This window comes from Passer montanus, unplaced genomic scaffold (genome assembly GCF_014805655.1).
Source record: "Passer montanus isolate IOZ18808 unplaced genomic scaffold, ASM1480565v1 scaffold2, whole genome shotgun sequence".
In the NCBI taxonomy this organism is placed as follows: domain Eukaryota; kingdom Metazoa; phylum Chordata; class Aves; order Passeriformes; family Passeridae; genus Passer; species Passer montanus.
The window spans coordinates 17,989,460-18,005,103 of NW_024366591.1; the positions used below are offsets into that span (position 1 = coordinate 17,989,460).

At 37.5% G+C, this 15,644-nt stretch overlaps 1 protein-coding gene across 7 annotated transcripts in view; it reads right to left on the bottom strand.

Moving 5' to 3' along the window:
• The window catches only part of SYTL3 (synaptotagmin like 3), a 34,450-nt gene that overhangs the window by 15,892 nt on the left and 2,914 nt on the right, over positions 1–15,644 (bottom strand). For 3 of the 7 annotated variants that reach the window (XM_039707429.1, XM_039707431.1, XM_039707430.1), the window contains 6 exons: positions 13,897–14,439; positions 12,272–12,487; positions 8,455–8,519; positions 5,728–5,779; positions 4,249–4,321; positions 3,250–3,322 (listed from right to left, as the gene is read on the bottom strand). In XM_039707429.1, the coding sequence (XP_039563363.1) occupies positions 3,250–3,322; positions 4,249–4,321; positions 5,728–5,779; positions 8,455–8,519; positions 12,272–12,487; positions 13,897–14,006 (589 nt within the window). In that variant the 5' untranslated portion in view covers positions 14,007–14,439. Of the gene's footprint in view, positions 1–3,249; positions 3,323–4,248; positions 4,322–5,727; positions 5,780–8,454; positions 8,520–12,271; positions 12,488–13,896; positions 14,440–15,263; positions 15,472–15,497; positions 15,521–15,644 lie in introns of those variants that run through there. The other 4 variants (XM_039707434.1, XM_039707432.1, XM_039707433.1 and 1 more) reach the window with 4 other exon arrangements.

Genomic DNA, 15,644 nt, shown 5'->3' on the forward strand with positions numbered 1-15,644 from the left:
AATCCTATAGATTTATAGGTTAATTCTGTAGCTTTCAAACTGTCATCCTGCACCTTCAGCATTGATCTCCTAAGAGTAAGAAGCAGCTGGGAAGACAAGTGGTTGTCATATTGTATATAATTATATTTTGCCTGCATGAAATATTTCATGCTGTTTCAACTGGAAATTATACTCCTTGCTGCCTATCATTATAGCTGCTGCAAGGAATTGTAAGCCATCAAATACAGTTTCCTCTCAGAAGCAGCTACTACAGTCCCTATGTATAGTTTGATTTGTAAAGTGGTTTGGTTGAGGATAAAAGCAAAATCATTACAACAACATAAAGCAACATGACAATGAAAAGTAGAAAGAAAATCATATTGGAAAATATTTAGAAATGTATCCCAAAATATGGATGAAAGGAGAGATATTACATACTCTGGTCCCAAACCACATATAATTTTAAGAACCTGAATAGCCCTCATTGACTTCAATAACATTACTCATATGGATAAGCTTATGTCCATACTTAAGCATCTTGTTGCATTAGCACTTCAGTAACATTTAGTTTATTGGCAAATAAATCTAGAGGATGATTGAACATCTGATGCCCCACTTTTCACTTCTTATTCCTCAGTGTATACTCAATTTTGCTTAAAGGGAAGGGCAGCACTCATCCATGATTTCTGAAGTTGAATATGAGCAGGCTTAACTGCAGATACTTCATTGTCAATCCCAGATAGACTCCCATGAAAAATTAAAAATTTATAAGTAGCACATGAAATAGCTATCATATGTTTAATTCATACAGAAGAAATAAACACCTCTCACAGCATGAACCTCTGTGGAGGAACCTCAGACAATACAACATTATGGTATTCAAAACCAATGGCACTCAAGTGTGATTTTTAAAGACACTCTGGGTTAGTTTTGTTCTTAGCAGCAATCAGTCCTCAGTTGTTTACTGTACTCTGTGTACACCATTAAGGTACCATGTGACCCATTCAAAAGCAGGCTCAATTAAGCCATCTCTGTAAATGCAACCAGGTTTTTAACATACACAATGAAATCAGAGATCATAAAAGAGACTGGAATTGAGAGTTCTAATGGAATAGATACAATCTGAGTGCCTTGACCAGCAATAGAGGCAGAAACACCAGCCTTGTCCCACACTCTCTTACAAGGAACGTGTTACAGAACAGGTTACTGTGTGAGAAAACACAAATGTTCAGTTTTCATATCTATTCCTCTTTTGGCTTCTCTACCCAAATATCATTAAGACTGACACTCTCTCTAGTGTCAAGGGCAATTTTTCACTTCAAATAAAACTACAATCATTTTACATTCACCAAAAGGCCACTACTGGATTATAATCTCCTCTTGCTGCCAAGGCACACTGGAACAGGAGGTAGCAGCATAAAGGAGCAGACTGTACAATGGCAGCTTTGTGCTGCACGCGCCGATCCCTCGTTCCTGCTGCTCTCAGACACGCACACACACTGGCTCCAGTGGGAGAGTCAGAGGCAGAACAAGCTTCTTCAGGTTTATTTACTGTAGTACACAAGAGCTGGGTGCATTAAATACCTCTGCAAACCAGGACACTTCTATCTAGATAAGATACAGGGTACTAACTTTAGACGTGATCAACAACATTTATCAGCACAGTACCAGGTTTCATTGAGAAGCCATATTGTCTGAAAAAGTTGCTTTCTTAAGTCAAGAAACCAAAGTCTGTAAGACTTCCTATACTTTTTAATTACTGACTTAAATGATTGCAACAGCCTGTTATTTTCTCCCAAATTAAACTGCTCCACAGCAACTGAGGATGAGAGCACCTGAGTGGGGCTTCACCTGTAGCTGAACTGAACTAAGAACCTGCTTCCATCTCCCTCTGGAATGCCTGCTCTGCTCTTCTCCATCCCTGATAAGGCTCCCGATCACATGGACCAGCACTCTTTGTTCCAACACATATCTTACCTTGATCCCATTTAAGTCACTAAAACAGCAGAAAAGTACCTATGTGTTTTGTCTAGGTTAATGCTCTGCCCTTTAAAAGAGATAAACCAGTTTCCAGAGGGTTCCAGATGCTAATTATATATATATGCTCGAAACAGAGAGAAAAGAAAGATGTGAGTGGAGTAAGACTTTCCTTTTGGTAGCAGGAAAATAATGAATTAGTTTGCTGCAGTCCTGACAGTTTTTACCAGTAACTGGGATATGGCCAGGCTTCAAACTAACAGAAAGCTGAATAAATTACACTTTGCATCTGGTTCTGTGCTGCCACTATTACTGTTTCCAGGGTCTTACACCACTGTATGCTTCTCCTTAGGAGCAAATCACCACATCTCTGCATAGCTTTAATATGTGTTCTCACAGGCACAACATTAAATTTGCAGAGTTCAAGGAGAATAGGTCTTTAAGATGGGTGGAAGAAGCTAAAGGAAAGACCAAACAAGAACTAAAACAAGAGTTAGGGGGAAAGGCACTGAAGCCAGATTTGTTGAGGTCTAATCTCACATAGGGGTTGTGTAAGTTGAAGTTAGTAAGAAAATACTACTGTTTGTTCAAAGCCATGCAAATTTGCAAGGCCCTGTAATCTTCTTAAGGCTCAGAAGTTGTTTTCCTCTGGTCACTGATGCCTTTAATTTGTTTTTCACAAAGGCTGACTGTCCTCAGTGTAGTTAGCCTTAGAGGTGCACACAGTCTGCATCCCTAGGAAGAAGCAGGCAGTGCAAGAGAATGGAAGGAACCAAAAGCATCAGAAGGGAGCAGGAGTTGTTAGGACTGGAAAGCACTTAGAAATGTGCACTGAAAAGTTCCACACAACTAGACTGAGGAAAGAGGGAGGAAGTCCTCATGAATACTGCCAGTGAATGAAAATATTAAACTCCTGTTAAATGATAGACTCTAACTGTGTCAGCTGGGGTTTGGCCAGATAACATGAAGATCAGGAATTGGTTATTACTCTAACATGAATTAAATAGACTGCATCTGAACACCTGGTAAGTGAAAAGAAAAATTATACAGTCTTTTCACATCTTTACAAGAAAGGCATTTGATATAATCAGTTTATTTAACAACTGGCAGAATACTCAAGGAGAATTAGATTTCCTGTATTATTTTTCAGGTTGGCACAACCTTGGCATTAATAGTTTCAGCCATTACTTGATAGCCTTTTTTTATAACAACCTCTTGGCCAACACTGCGGTCAAAAAATCAAAACATTTTACTGTATTATCCTGGAATGACAAGACACTGAAAGCTACTTACTTTTTATATGTGTTGTGAGAGACAAAAACAAGTTTTCCACAGATTTATTAAACCTTTTAGACTCTCCAAGTTCCTGCAAATGTGAGATGCAAAGAGTAAGAAAACACAAAATATTTGTAATTTTCAAGTTCCCATGATCACATATCTACAGACCACATAACAATCAGATGGTAAAGCTGCAGCCCTTTGTTCACTTCTGTAGACAAATACATCTGAGGACATACATGGACACAGTTGGAAACTACCACACTAATGGACAAAGATGGAAAGTAATTTTTTCAGTCCCATGGTCTTTCACATATAAGCGGAGCTCCTCGCAGAAAGATTACACAGTAAGTTCATAAATACAGCTAATTACATCAGTGACTTGTGGTAAGGTATTTAATACTTTTATCTATTACTGAACAAAGTTTTCATCAAACTCTAGGTAAGTATTTAACAATGTTTACAGAACTACAGTGGGCTTTAAAACCAGGGCCTGAGGATCCAGTTCAAAATTAAACAAAATTACACAAAATTACTAAACAGTAATTTAGTGCAATTTCTGTGAATTTCAAGCCATGTTCTACTATTCTACCCACTAGAAACTGGAATGCAAAGGCAGCCATCAAATTCACTGTTTCTCACACAGTAATAAAAGTGACACATGACTACTGAATGTCACAGGAACATGGGATCCTTCAGGTTTGAGTGGAACTCAGATCTCAGTCCAGTCTTCCTGTGATGAGGCACCAAACCAGATGCAGCATTTCAAACTCAAGTAGAGTGGTTAACCACTTCCCTCAAAACCTGAAAACTAATTGAAAACAGCCCTCATAGCCTCTAAACTTTCTCTCTCGGTACCCATGCAGCATAAAAATAATGACAAAGTAGCAAAAGGCTGTATTTATATTGCAGAGAGATGTTACAGCAGTTATTTACCACATTTCTGTGGCTGACCTTTTCATATGAATGACACCCTAGGGGGTGCACTTATATGTATATTTTACAGATACATACATTTCCCATCACATTGGTTCCTGCTGGTGATTCTGTGAAAGGAGGTGGAGTTGGAGGTACGACAGAAATTTTACTAGAAATTTAAGAGATAAACAGTACAGCAATTAATATATGATGCCAACAGATGAATAAATAAACCACGTCCAAGCACAGCATCTTCATTATGCATGTTTCCTGCACTCTGTGAAGGTCTGGGTCAACATCCTGTGTCTGTAAGAGTCGCAGCACAGGTTTATTGCCTGTTCTTAGAAATTAGGACTACCTTTCTACAATCTCAATCTTGGGGTGCTCCAGGTAAAATTATTAAATTAGAACTATCAGGAAGACCTAATTTAGGATAGGCTCCCTGGACTTCTATATGGCTGGCAGTATCACAGCCTGTGTCCTGAATTCTAAAACAAAATTGCTGTAAAATGCACCCCATCTCTTGTTTAGAGATGTTTTCACAAAGCAGTCATCTTTATTTACAATACTAAAAGGATCCTTCCTTGCCTGGGTTCAGAGCTGTTAAAGACCCTTTAAACATTCCTGCCATTCCATCTGTGGTAAACAGTCCTGGTCTGTGAAAAAAACTCAAACGGACTGATTCTGTTATCACAACACAATCACAGATCCTAAGGTAGCTGATGAATTTCCTTCTTGATTATTTTTTAATTTTTACCATATTCAGGTAAGAGCAAGTCTTGTTTAGGATCTTATCCAGCTGAATATAAGTTTCTTTCTTATGCAGCCATGCCTTTCCAGACAATTATAATAAATTGAGACCATCTCTTTATATCTTATCTTACACAGGGTTTTTGGGGGTTTTTTGGTTGGTTTGGATTTTGGTAGTAGTTGTTGTTTGGTGTTGTAGTTTTTTGGTTTGGTTTATTTTGAGGCAGAGGCCTCCTTTAATAACCTAATAGACAGACAGTTACTTCATTATATATCACTGGTAATAAGTTAAGTATGGTCATGTATTGGCCTCTAGTCAAAGTATTTATTCACTGTAAACTAAACTTTTAAAATTTTTTAAAGTTTGGTAAGTGAAAGTGTCTAATTTATTTCCACTATTTATTGTAAAACTATAACATCAGCAATATCTCCCATTGAACAAATAATGATGCTGTTATGGTAAATAACTTTCATTTACAATAATTTAAAAGTATTTTAAAATGCAAAATGCAAATTTAACAGATAATTGTATAAATAATTACGCAAAAAAATACAAGCAGATAAAACAAAGATAATGCATGTCCCTTCATTTCAAGTAAGACACTATTACTCCAAACATGGTACTTTCTGTTGTGAGACCTATTCTGTGGATTGCTGACAGCTAAAAGTAAAAATTTTTCTATGCTTTTATAATTTGAACTCCAAAAGTATTGAATCTTTTTCATAATAAAGGAATACAAACTACTGGTTGGTTTATAACATAAAATATATCACCCATACAAATTCACAGTGTCCCAGGACTGTTTGTCCTTTTATGAGTCTTACCTCAGATTTTGGTAAGATTCCAAGAGCTTTGCACCAGCCGTTTCATGTCTGCCTATGAAGCAGGGAAAGAAAAAAACAGAGACCATTTAGTAGCAATATCAGTTACTTATGCCTGTGTAACACTTTTTAAAATCGGTGCCTTTCAGGAACTGGCCTGTGAGAAAAAACAGAGACAATTTAGTACCAACATCAGTTACTTATGCCTGTATAACACTTAAAATCGGTGCCTTTCAGGAACTGGCCTGTGTTTACAGAAGCTCATGCACATTCAAGTCAGGAATGAAGTCTATTCCCAACTAATGTATCAGCACATGTGCCAAGCAACACAAAAGTCTCTCCTGCATCTCAAACTGTCCCATGATCTCACCCTCCCCTGTTGCAGGTGACACACTCAGATGAACTCTTCACAAATGCTAAGGACAATCACAGAGATGCCAACATGGCCATTCCTAGGTTGCTAAGTGCTGTCAGCCTCCCAGGGTCCAGGAGGCAGGCAGTGCATGGGCCTACTGGGCTAAAGCACTTCAGCCACAAAACTCAAACACTAAGGGAAGCTTGAAAATATCTACAAGAGCAGGCACATGGTCAGTCCTTGCACCTCATGAAAACTTTTTTCACTCTTCCTACTAGAGACCTGAACAATGATGAAAATGCTTGACTAGCTCACAAACATGAGTGGACCCTTTGCTAAGAGCATCCCTGCAGGGAAATGGCAACCATGGCACATTCCTGAGCTGAGCAGCCACACGATGTGAGGACACCAAGGAGCAAGAGCTCCATCAGGCACGAACAATGAAGACTCAAAACTGTTGTTTGTTCCTGGGGGATCACAAATATAACAAATGGTAAACTGAAATTATCTGGAGTGACTTTAATCACTAGTAATTTCTGATACAGTAAGCAGCATGTGATCCATGTTTTCCTGAAGATGTAATTAATTAGAACATTACTTATATGAAAGTAATAGACCTTAGCAGTGGGTAGAAACAATGATCAGCTCACAGATGTTAGAATTTCCAAACAGAACTTCAGAATTTTCTTTTATTGATAAAGAACATTTGCTATTTAAATTGATTGGTCATGAAAAGTAATCTACCACTTTAATGAAAATATTAATCTCATTCTTTAGGTAGAAGATACAAAAAATTAATAAAAAGCATAACAATTGGGGTTTTTTACTACACAGCATGAGAAAACTTCACTGTAAAATTTTTTTTCAGTTAAACTTACTTTCTAGTGCTTACTTCAGTTTTGTTATATTTTCAAACCAAAAGAGGGCACTGTCCCTCCAGGATTGAAGACTCAAACAGAGCAGCCTTTGCAAAATTTGTCACTTTTTAAACTCCTTCAAACAGTTGGTCTAATCAAAGGAACTAAACAAAACATATTTCTCCCTGCAGGTTTATCTTCTGTATATCCTTAGATCTTTGTGACTTTAATAGTATTACCATTAGACTAACTGAGCAAAATGCTTCAAGAACCCACAAAGCCTTCATAACTCAAAGTGAGAACTGATTTATTTTGCTGGAAAAAGGGACAGTCAGTAACTTGCATTATGAGATTTGATATCCAAGAACAACATTTTCCAATAATAATGTATCATTGACAGATTGATAAAACCACCAGCTTCATACTAGTTGAAAAGAATGAGGGGAAATTATTATCAATGGTTATTGGATGAAACTGTGCTTTTAAAAGATCTGTCAACTAATACTTCAAAATCAGAAACTGTGCTAGCTAGAATGGACTTCAGTGAAATCTTTCAAATTTTAAATTAATTGTTTTAACAGGAAAACAAAACTTTAACAGGAAACTAAACTTTAGTTTCTCAATATGCTGCCTGCTGCCTTTCACAAACACCCACTACCCAAAATGTACCTGATTATGCTCTTCCTTTTATAAAATTCTTCCTACTCAAGCTTCCCAATAGAGATTTAAGGCCTAGTTCTTTCCTTTTTACTGACTACTCTTAAACATAGATGCAGATACTGGAAGTGAAACTGTGTCATTTAACTACAGTCAGGCACAAAATTAAGTAGATGCCTGTCTGAAGTGGCACTTGAAGGGAAAGAGGAAACAAATCTTCTCCACCTTGCTAGTTATTATAGGTGAAAACAAACACTAACTACCCCTTTGTTGGCAAAACACATTCCCCATAGAGCAATCCATCCACATCCTCTATAATTTCTTTTAGAACTTTGTATTTTTAATGATTCTGAGTAGACCCAGCACAAGGCAATGGCACAGTCAGCTGGCTGAAGGTAACAAAACAGTGTTTAGCACTCTGCTGATTTATTGCTGTACATGGGGGGGTTTATTTTATTCTATCTTTTCTTTAAACTTTAGAACTTCCTCAGTGAAAGCAAGTGAAGTTTAAACTTGGACAAATTATGAATGCAAGACCATTTTCTTCCATATCTTCTGTACATATAACACTTCTATATTAATTTCACATTGCTGTATTTCTTAGAAGTCTTACATGCTCATTAATTCAAATGTACATGGCAATGTACAAGCAATATTCTTATTTTTATTACTCCAACAAAATAAGTTATACTTTTAAATGCATTCTGCTAATTTGTGTTCACGTTTTATTTACTGCACAGAGAGATGGACTGCATGGTAAAAGGGAAGAAACACTGGATACAGTGTCAGACTACATTTGGTGTTGCGCTTGGATGACAACTACACTTTACATAGCAGTTTATGATCTGTTCCAGTGATTACCTTCACCTGGATATTTCTTTGCTCGTTCCTCAAAGAACCATTCACCAGCCTTTACTTTCACATCCCTGGAAAACAATCAAAAGAGATTCAAATCAAAATTTCTGCAAGTGCATTTCTTCAAATATTCGGTTACCACATAACCATCCAACATCTTTTATTAATCCTACCATAAAACTAAGATTTCATGACTATTCAATCTATTGACTGGTTTTGCTTTGGGTCTGAAAAAAACATGGAGGGGAGGAATCCTTTGGGGACATTTGTTTTGATTTTGTTGTTGGGAGGGAGGGTTTGTTTGATAGCTTGTTTTCCTTTTTGCAGTGCAGGACTGCCATGGAAAGTGATACACACTGCTCTGGCCATTGCTCTGAATGCAGGAGAGTCCTGGGTGCACTCCAGTCTGCACAACCAAGTTGCAAAGCAGCCCAGGCACTTGTGCTGACTAGGGAGCTGGCTGCTTACAGCTGCAGCCTCATCTGAGAAGTGAGTAATGTCCATGGTAGAGGACATGATTCCAAGCAGAACTCAGGATGGTTTCCAGGGAGCACTGAGCTCCACAGCCCTGGCAGCACAGGGGCTTCATGGCCCAGCTCTCCATTTTCTGGAGACTACCATCAGTTACATCGATGTTTTACAAAGGCACCAGGATCACAGGAACAGAAAAGTAATGATTAGCAAGTACAAGACCATATCAGATTAAATAGCTTTGTCACTATCAGATTTTCAGCAAATCTTATTCTTCCTGAAGCCTGCAACTTAAACTCGCCCATTTTTAAAGAGACAAAAAAAATTTCTCATCTAAATGTCTTACTAATTTTTAGGGCACATTATATATCTCCCTTCCTTATCAATTTTGTGATGCTTACTATAAGATGAAGTCTCACTGAAAAAATTTCCTCAGTGTAGGCACTGCTAAACTTTTTCTCTACTGTGTTGTTGATTTTCCTTTTATAGAGTTAATCTCTTTATTACCACTCCCTCTGCCAAAAATTGCTTGACACTGGCAACAGCATACAAACAGTAAATTCACGTAGGGCTTACCTTCTTAAAAAGCAAAATCTCTAAATGCAAGAGCTAAAGTGATATCCACAAATAGGCAAGGCAACAAAACATCTGGGTCTACCATTTCACACCTCACCTTTCTCTGCATCAAAACAAACTATAGATAGGATGCTTCTGGTTCTGTCACTTGATTTTAAACTCTTTTAGGCATTTTAATGATAACTTTGTAAGAAGCAATGCAGACAATTAAAAAAAAAAATCAGCACCCACGTAGACTGTACAATTTATTTTCATACCTAACCATAGACCCTCATGCATAACTGAACATAGGTTTAAATAACTGAGACAGGATACTTACACATTTTGGATGGAGATTTATTAACTAATAAATGTCTGAAATCTCTGTCTTCAAGGGCTTTGCATTGGTAGTGCCTTGGTTTCCATTCAACCCCAGGCCTCCCTTTATACTATTCCCACCACCCCCTGGTTATCTTCCAGAGTTTAATCCCCACTTCTGCACAGATCCATGTGATAATTGAATCTACTCACAGAAGTTCTGGACACCTTGGAGGTATTCCAGGCCAGGCTGGATGGGGCTCTGAGCAACCTGGTCTAGTGAAAAATTGTCCCTGCCCATGGAAGGGTGGGTGAAACCCAGACAATCTTTAAGGTTCTTTGCAATCCAAACCATTCTGTGATAATTAGACCACACAGAGAATGAAAATACCCGTCTCTTTTTGATAGTGTGTTCAGTTAAGATTTGACCAAAAGTATGAAAACAAAGCTAATAAAGAACCTTCATCAGGTAAAATAGAGTAAACTCCTCCAAAACAAATGCCTTTCTAGACTCCTAGAACATAGGATTCCTTTAAAAAGAAACCCAACATACTATACCAACTCCATTTACATAAGAGATGCCTCTTCCAGGTGAAAGATACAAATTTTATATCAGTTCACAAGCTTTTCAAAATTCCTTATTTTGTAAGAAATACTATATTTGCCTCTCCTGCATGCTCTTTCATTGAGGTGTTTAAGCACACTCCTTACAAACATGACTCCAGTGTCCAGGGGAGAACTCCGTAGTGCTACTGCTGCTGTTTGGTTCAGGAAAAAATTACTCTAGTGATAAACAAGACCCAAAATTCCAGTTACTTGGGACTTCAAAATCAGCTCTTTACCTTTCTTAGCTATCCTATTTTTCCCTCATCAGGAAAAACAAAAGGGGCTGGGTACCATTTACTACATTGCTGCACTCCCTACCCCTTCTTGAGATTTGAAGCTTTGATGTAAAGCTCACTGAAGGCAATGGAAGAAGTCTGACTGAATTTAATCGATTTTACATCATGACTAAAGACCAAATGTTCTCTCTCTTAACTACAAAGAGAAATTCAATGACAGCTGGCATATCCATCTGTATTAGCAAGATTACAAAAAAGGTAATTTCCTGAAGGAAAAGTAAAAAGGTCTTTTAATTAATCTAAATAATGTTTTCTTCGTTTTACCATTAAATACCTGGACAAGCTAATTAAATAATTAAGGGTATGCAGCACTACACAAAGTAGCTTAACAGCCAAGGACACTTTATAGGGGATTTACACAGTGGCCACCAAATAACTGGAAACTAATTTAAAATAAGAGGAAGCAGGGAGGGTTATCTAGACAAGGATACTCAAAGTTAACTTTTGAATTTTCAGTTTAGCGCATATAGTTTGAAACACAGCAAAACACACCAAAATCCAGTAAATATTTTGGATCAAGTATAAATATCACTGAACTATTTTGCATATTAGTTGCTAAATAAACTGAAGACTCATAGAATATCTTGTTAGCAATGGTTTAAAACTCTCTTCCAAACTATAAAAAATTAGTTTCAACTAGGACAAATTTGTCTTACTTTAGACCAAAACTTTGCCTTATATTTCCCTTTATTTAAATCTCATTTTGGCACCTGCAGAGGGAGTGGAGTGGTGGATTCATCTTCTGTTGGCATAAAGTAAATTTTCACCCAAATCCTAACCCTTTCTACAGGATATTTATCATCCTGCAGAGCTTTTGAATGATTTCCCAAACTATCATTCTTCACCTACATATTGTTTTTCATCAAATGTGGAAATATATCTAAACCATTTTGCTTAGAAAGACTGCAATGAATAGAATGGATGATGAATAAATATTTTGACATTAATAAAGTACCAGTACAGTAAAAGAAAGATTGTTTCCTGCAGCCTGAAATACAAAAATAAGATGTAGTAAAAGAAATAATCAGCTAATTCAAAGTAAATAAATTTCTATATCTGACCATACTTGAACAAATCCTAGTAATCTTATTCATTGGTTTTGCTGTTTATGTAATGAAGCACGACTTCAAATTATTTGTCAATCACATTTCTCACTCCAGTGGTCAGAGTCAGAAAACAACAATGAGGAAATTGTCAAGAAATTGGCTATACTACACCAAAGCACAGCACCTTCAGCAGGTTGTGAGGAAGCACTGGTTCAATATTGAGTAGGGGAAGGAGCGCTCTCTGTGGCTCAGAAACTCACGACTGTTTCTATGCTCTGCTGTTATCATCTTTGTCACACTCACAGTACCTCTGGCCTACCCTGAGGATCCATTTTGCTAAACGTAGGAAGAGAAATATCAGCGATGTGAAGAATAACACAAAGTTTCCGTCCATTTCGTCACTCAGCCAACATTGTCACTACACCAGTGGCTTTACACCAAGGCAAAATTCCTATCCATTTCGTCACTACCAGGACCTCAGCCAACATTGTCACTACACCAGTGGCTTTACACCAAGGCAAAATTCCTTACCCATGAGCGTAACAAATGGTGCATTTCCAGAGGCAGGGGCTCAGGCAGACACGGCACTCCGAGCACACGCGGTGGCTGCATCCATTGCACACGGCGCCTCTGTTCAGCAGCAGCCCCAGCGACTTCTGACAGCGAGCACAAGATCTCTCCTGGTACTCACGCCTTGCATTCTTTGCACCCTTCCACCGAAGCTGCTGCAGCTGCACTTTCATTTTTCTAATTCCACAGGTAAAAAGAAAAAAAAAATTACAGAGGACAAAATACTCATGTAAAGCACAAGATAATAGTATCCTGGTTGTGCAATAGGATTTCTAGTGGGAGATATGCCCTCCAGTGTGACCTCTGTTGAGCACTGTTTAAAAAGGTGCACACACAGCATTTCTGCAGTGTAACTGTGTGTATGACCAGAACTGTGCATACTAACAGAGAAATAGTTTAATATAAATGGGGTATTGTTCATTTCAGACCCACTTCCCACACTGAAGTCATTGTATGCAAGTGATTACGCACTTACCTCCAGAAACTGAGACTAGATGGTGCTCTCTTCCATTTATTTTTTTAACCACATTTATCCAAGAATTAAATATTCTACTGAGAAAAAAAAAATAATCCTAACAAATGCATCGTCTGAAAGCTAAAAAACCAAACCAAAACAGCACACAGCCCAAAATATCAAAACCTCTCCTTGTCATTAACTTTGCTTCCATTGCATGTACCGATAATCAAGATCTATGCTTTTAATTGATACTAACATCATGAGCAGTTGAAAAGGATTTTCTAACCAATTCAGACTTTCTATGTAGTCTCCATATAATTACTATTGTTTTATGTTTAATATGTCCCATAATACTTACATAAATACTTGATGTAGACAAAGTTTAAATTTCCACATTCAAGGGACTAAAAATTTATATCTTATCCACACCAATACCTAGTTTTACAGGGGGATGCAATATCACAAAGCAGGATACAAGGTACTGGGAAATCCTGGTCCTAGCCAAGATATAAAGCAAATAAACTACTGAAGAATTATCCTTTATCCTCACCTGCCGAGATACTGCAGAGTGTGAAATCAGTAAGTAAAATCCTTTCTTAACCAATGACACCTATTGACACAAGTAACAACCTCCAAGGTAGAGTGGTGTGCTTGCTGCCTGTTGTGTGTGAGGAGGAGCAGTGATGGATTCAGCACAGGGATCAGGTATCCAATGATTCTTAACTCCAGTCTTGGCACAATGTAAGCTAAACAAGCCAGCCAAAGATCTGAACATGTTTCATGTTACCAAGACTACACATAAGCATACATAGGAACATGATGAGAATACCATAAAGCCTTCACAGAAAAAATGCAGCCAGCAACTGAACTTTCTATGAAAGCTGGAAGTAAAATTCACTAAGTACATTATTCAGTGAACGTGATTTGCTAATCTTTAGTGTAGAGTCAATAGAATGGCAAAAACAAGAGGCTCTGGATAATCTTAGATTTCCCAGAGAATACAAAGGCATTAGCTAACAAGAAGTTAAAAGGGGAGTACATTTAGGACAAAGTGGAAGAAGAGTAATTCAGAAGGAAAAAAAACAAACCAAACAACAAGAGAAAACATGAATAGGGGAACAGCAGATACCTTATTCTTTCCTCCTCTGTTTTTCTCACCATCTGGTCACGGTACAGGACTTCCAGAACAGCCTCTCGTTCTAATTCCTTAAGGAAGTTCAGATTAAATTCACAGGCCATTTTTGCCAAATTTCACTATTTCACTTGTTTTGTAGACTCCTGTTCTATGGATTCCACTACATCCAGAGTGCTGGTCTGGGTGTTTCCTAAATGCCCGTGCTCCTACTTGATGTGTTTCACTGTGTCATATCCTTGAAAAGAAAAATAACTTTGTGTGTCTTCATACAGATCATCATTTAAATGTCTCTGCTACACAGGAAATACGAACAGTTATCAAGGTCACAGCAGTCTTGACTTTTTCCGTGTCCTTTAACTTCCTTTTCTTTTCTCCACTGAAAGCGATTCCAAGAGAGATGAGAGCTTGCAGGAATGTTCCAGGCAGGGCTTGAACTGGCACCAGATGGAGGGACAATTTGTCAAGAAATGGTGTAAAGTAGTGGCAGAAATGTTTTGGGTTTCTTTATTTGGTCTTGTAGATTCGGGATTTCTGGCCCTAAGGGAAAAAAAACCCCACCAAACATTATCCCTTTTCACCTCTTCAAGACATTTCAAAAAATGTGAAGGACACATTTTATTCTCAAAACTTTCATGCAGTAATTCAGACACAGGAGAGGTTTTAAGACAGTCCTGTTCTTCAGAGAGGCTCAACATTGCCTGTAGCACTCAGGCATACTTTTACTTTCTTTTTTTTTACAGTCAACATAGAACAACCAATAAAAAAAGCTTAAGTAAGTTTTGAATACAGGCCTACAGGTCCATGACTGTCATACTGCTTGAGACAAAATTTTTGAGAAAAAATGTCCCTTCATAATCTCATTTTGTTGAAAAGACATCACAAGACTAAGAGGAAAAAAAGAAAAGACCTCTAAATCACTTCCATCAATAATAATAGCTGTTATCTTTGCTAATACACAGAGACACTAAAAAGTTAAGATATATACTATTTGTGTATATAGCTGCACAACTAGTGCAGCTCAGTGCACTAATGATTTTGGTCCCAAACTGATAAAGTACAAATACATGCAAGTATAAAGTTGAAACAGTATCACAGCTGTAGTTTGCATATATTCTGTGACCTTCACTTTTGCAAAACTCCACTAAAATACAAAGTAATTTTAATATACTTGGCAATAAAGTCAAGAAAGAATATGATTATTCAACCTAAACCAGCTTACACACCACATTAATTTTAGATATTACATTTAGTGCACATTACTAGAAATCTAAACCAAATCCACTTATAGCACACCAATATGAAAGCTGTGTATATGAAAACTGGTTTAAGAGTTTCAGATATAACCTGAAGTAGGTACACACAGTCAGACTCTAGGCAGGTGTAGACATTAGGACAGAAAGGCAAAGCTTTCCTAAAGCAGTTACTGATGCTTCACTGATGGACCTCAGCTGAGAATCTGACCAACCATCGGCATTGCCGGATCTTTATTTTCAAACACTAAGTTCTAAATTTAAAACAAACAGCCAAGCCACCAAAAAAAACCCCACTAAAACTTCAGATAGTGACAATGTATTTTTGTCAGTGAAGGGAATTACTTTACATGCAGCTTTCCCCAATTAAGTAACTTAATTTTCCAGCAGAAAAAGCTGAAGGTGATAATATGTATACATAAACAGGCTGCATTCCATTTGTCTATGGAAGACTCTTCAAGAGACACTAAAAGGACAAAGCATTTCACAGAA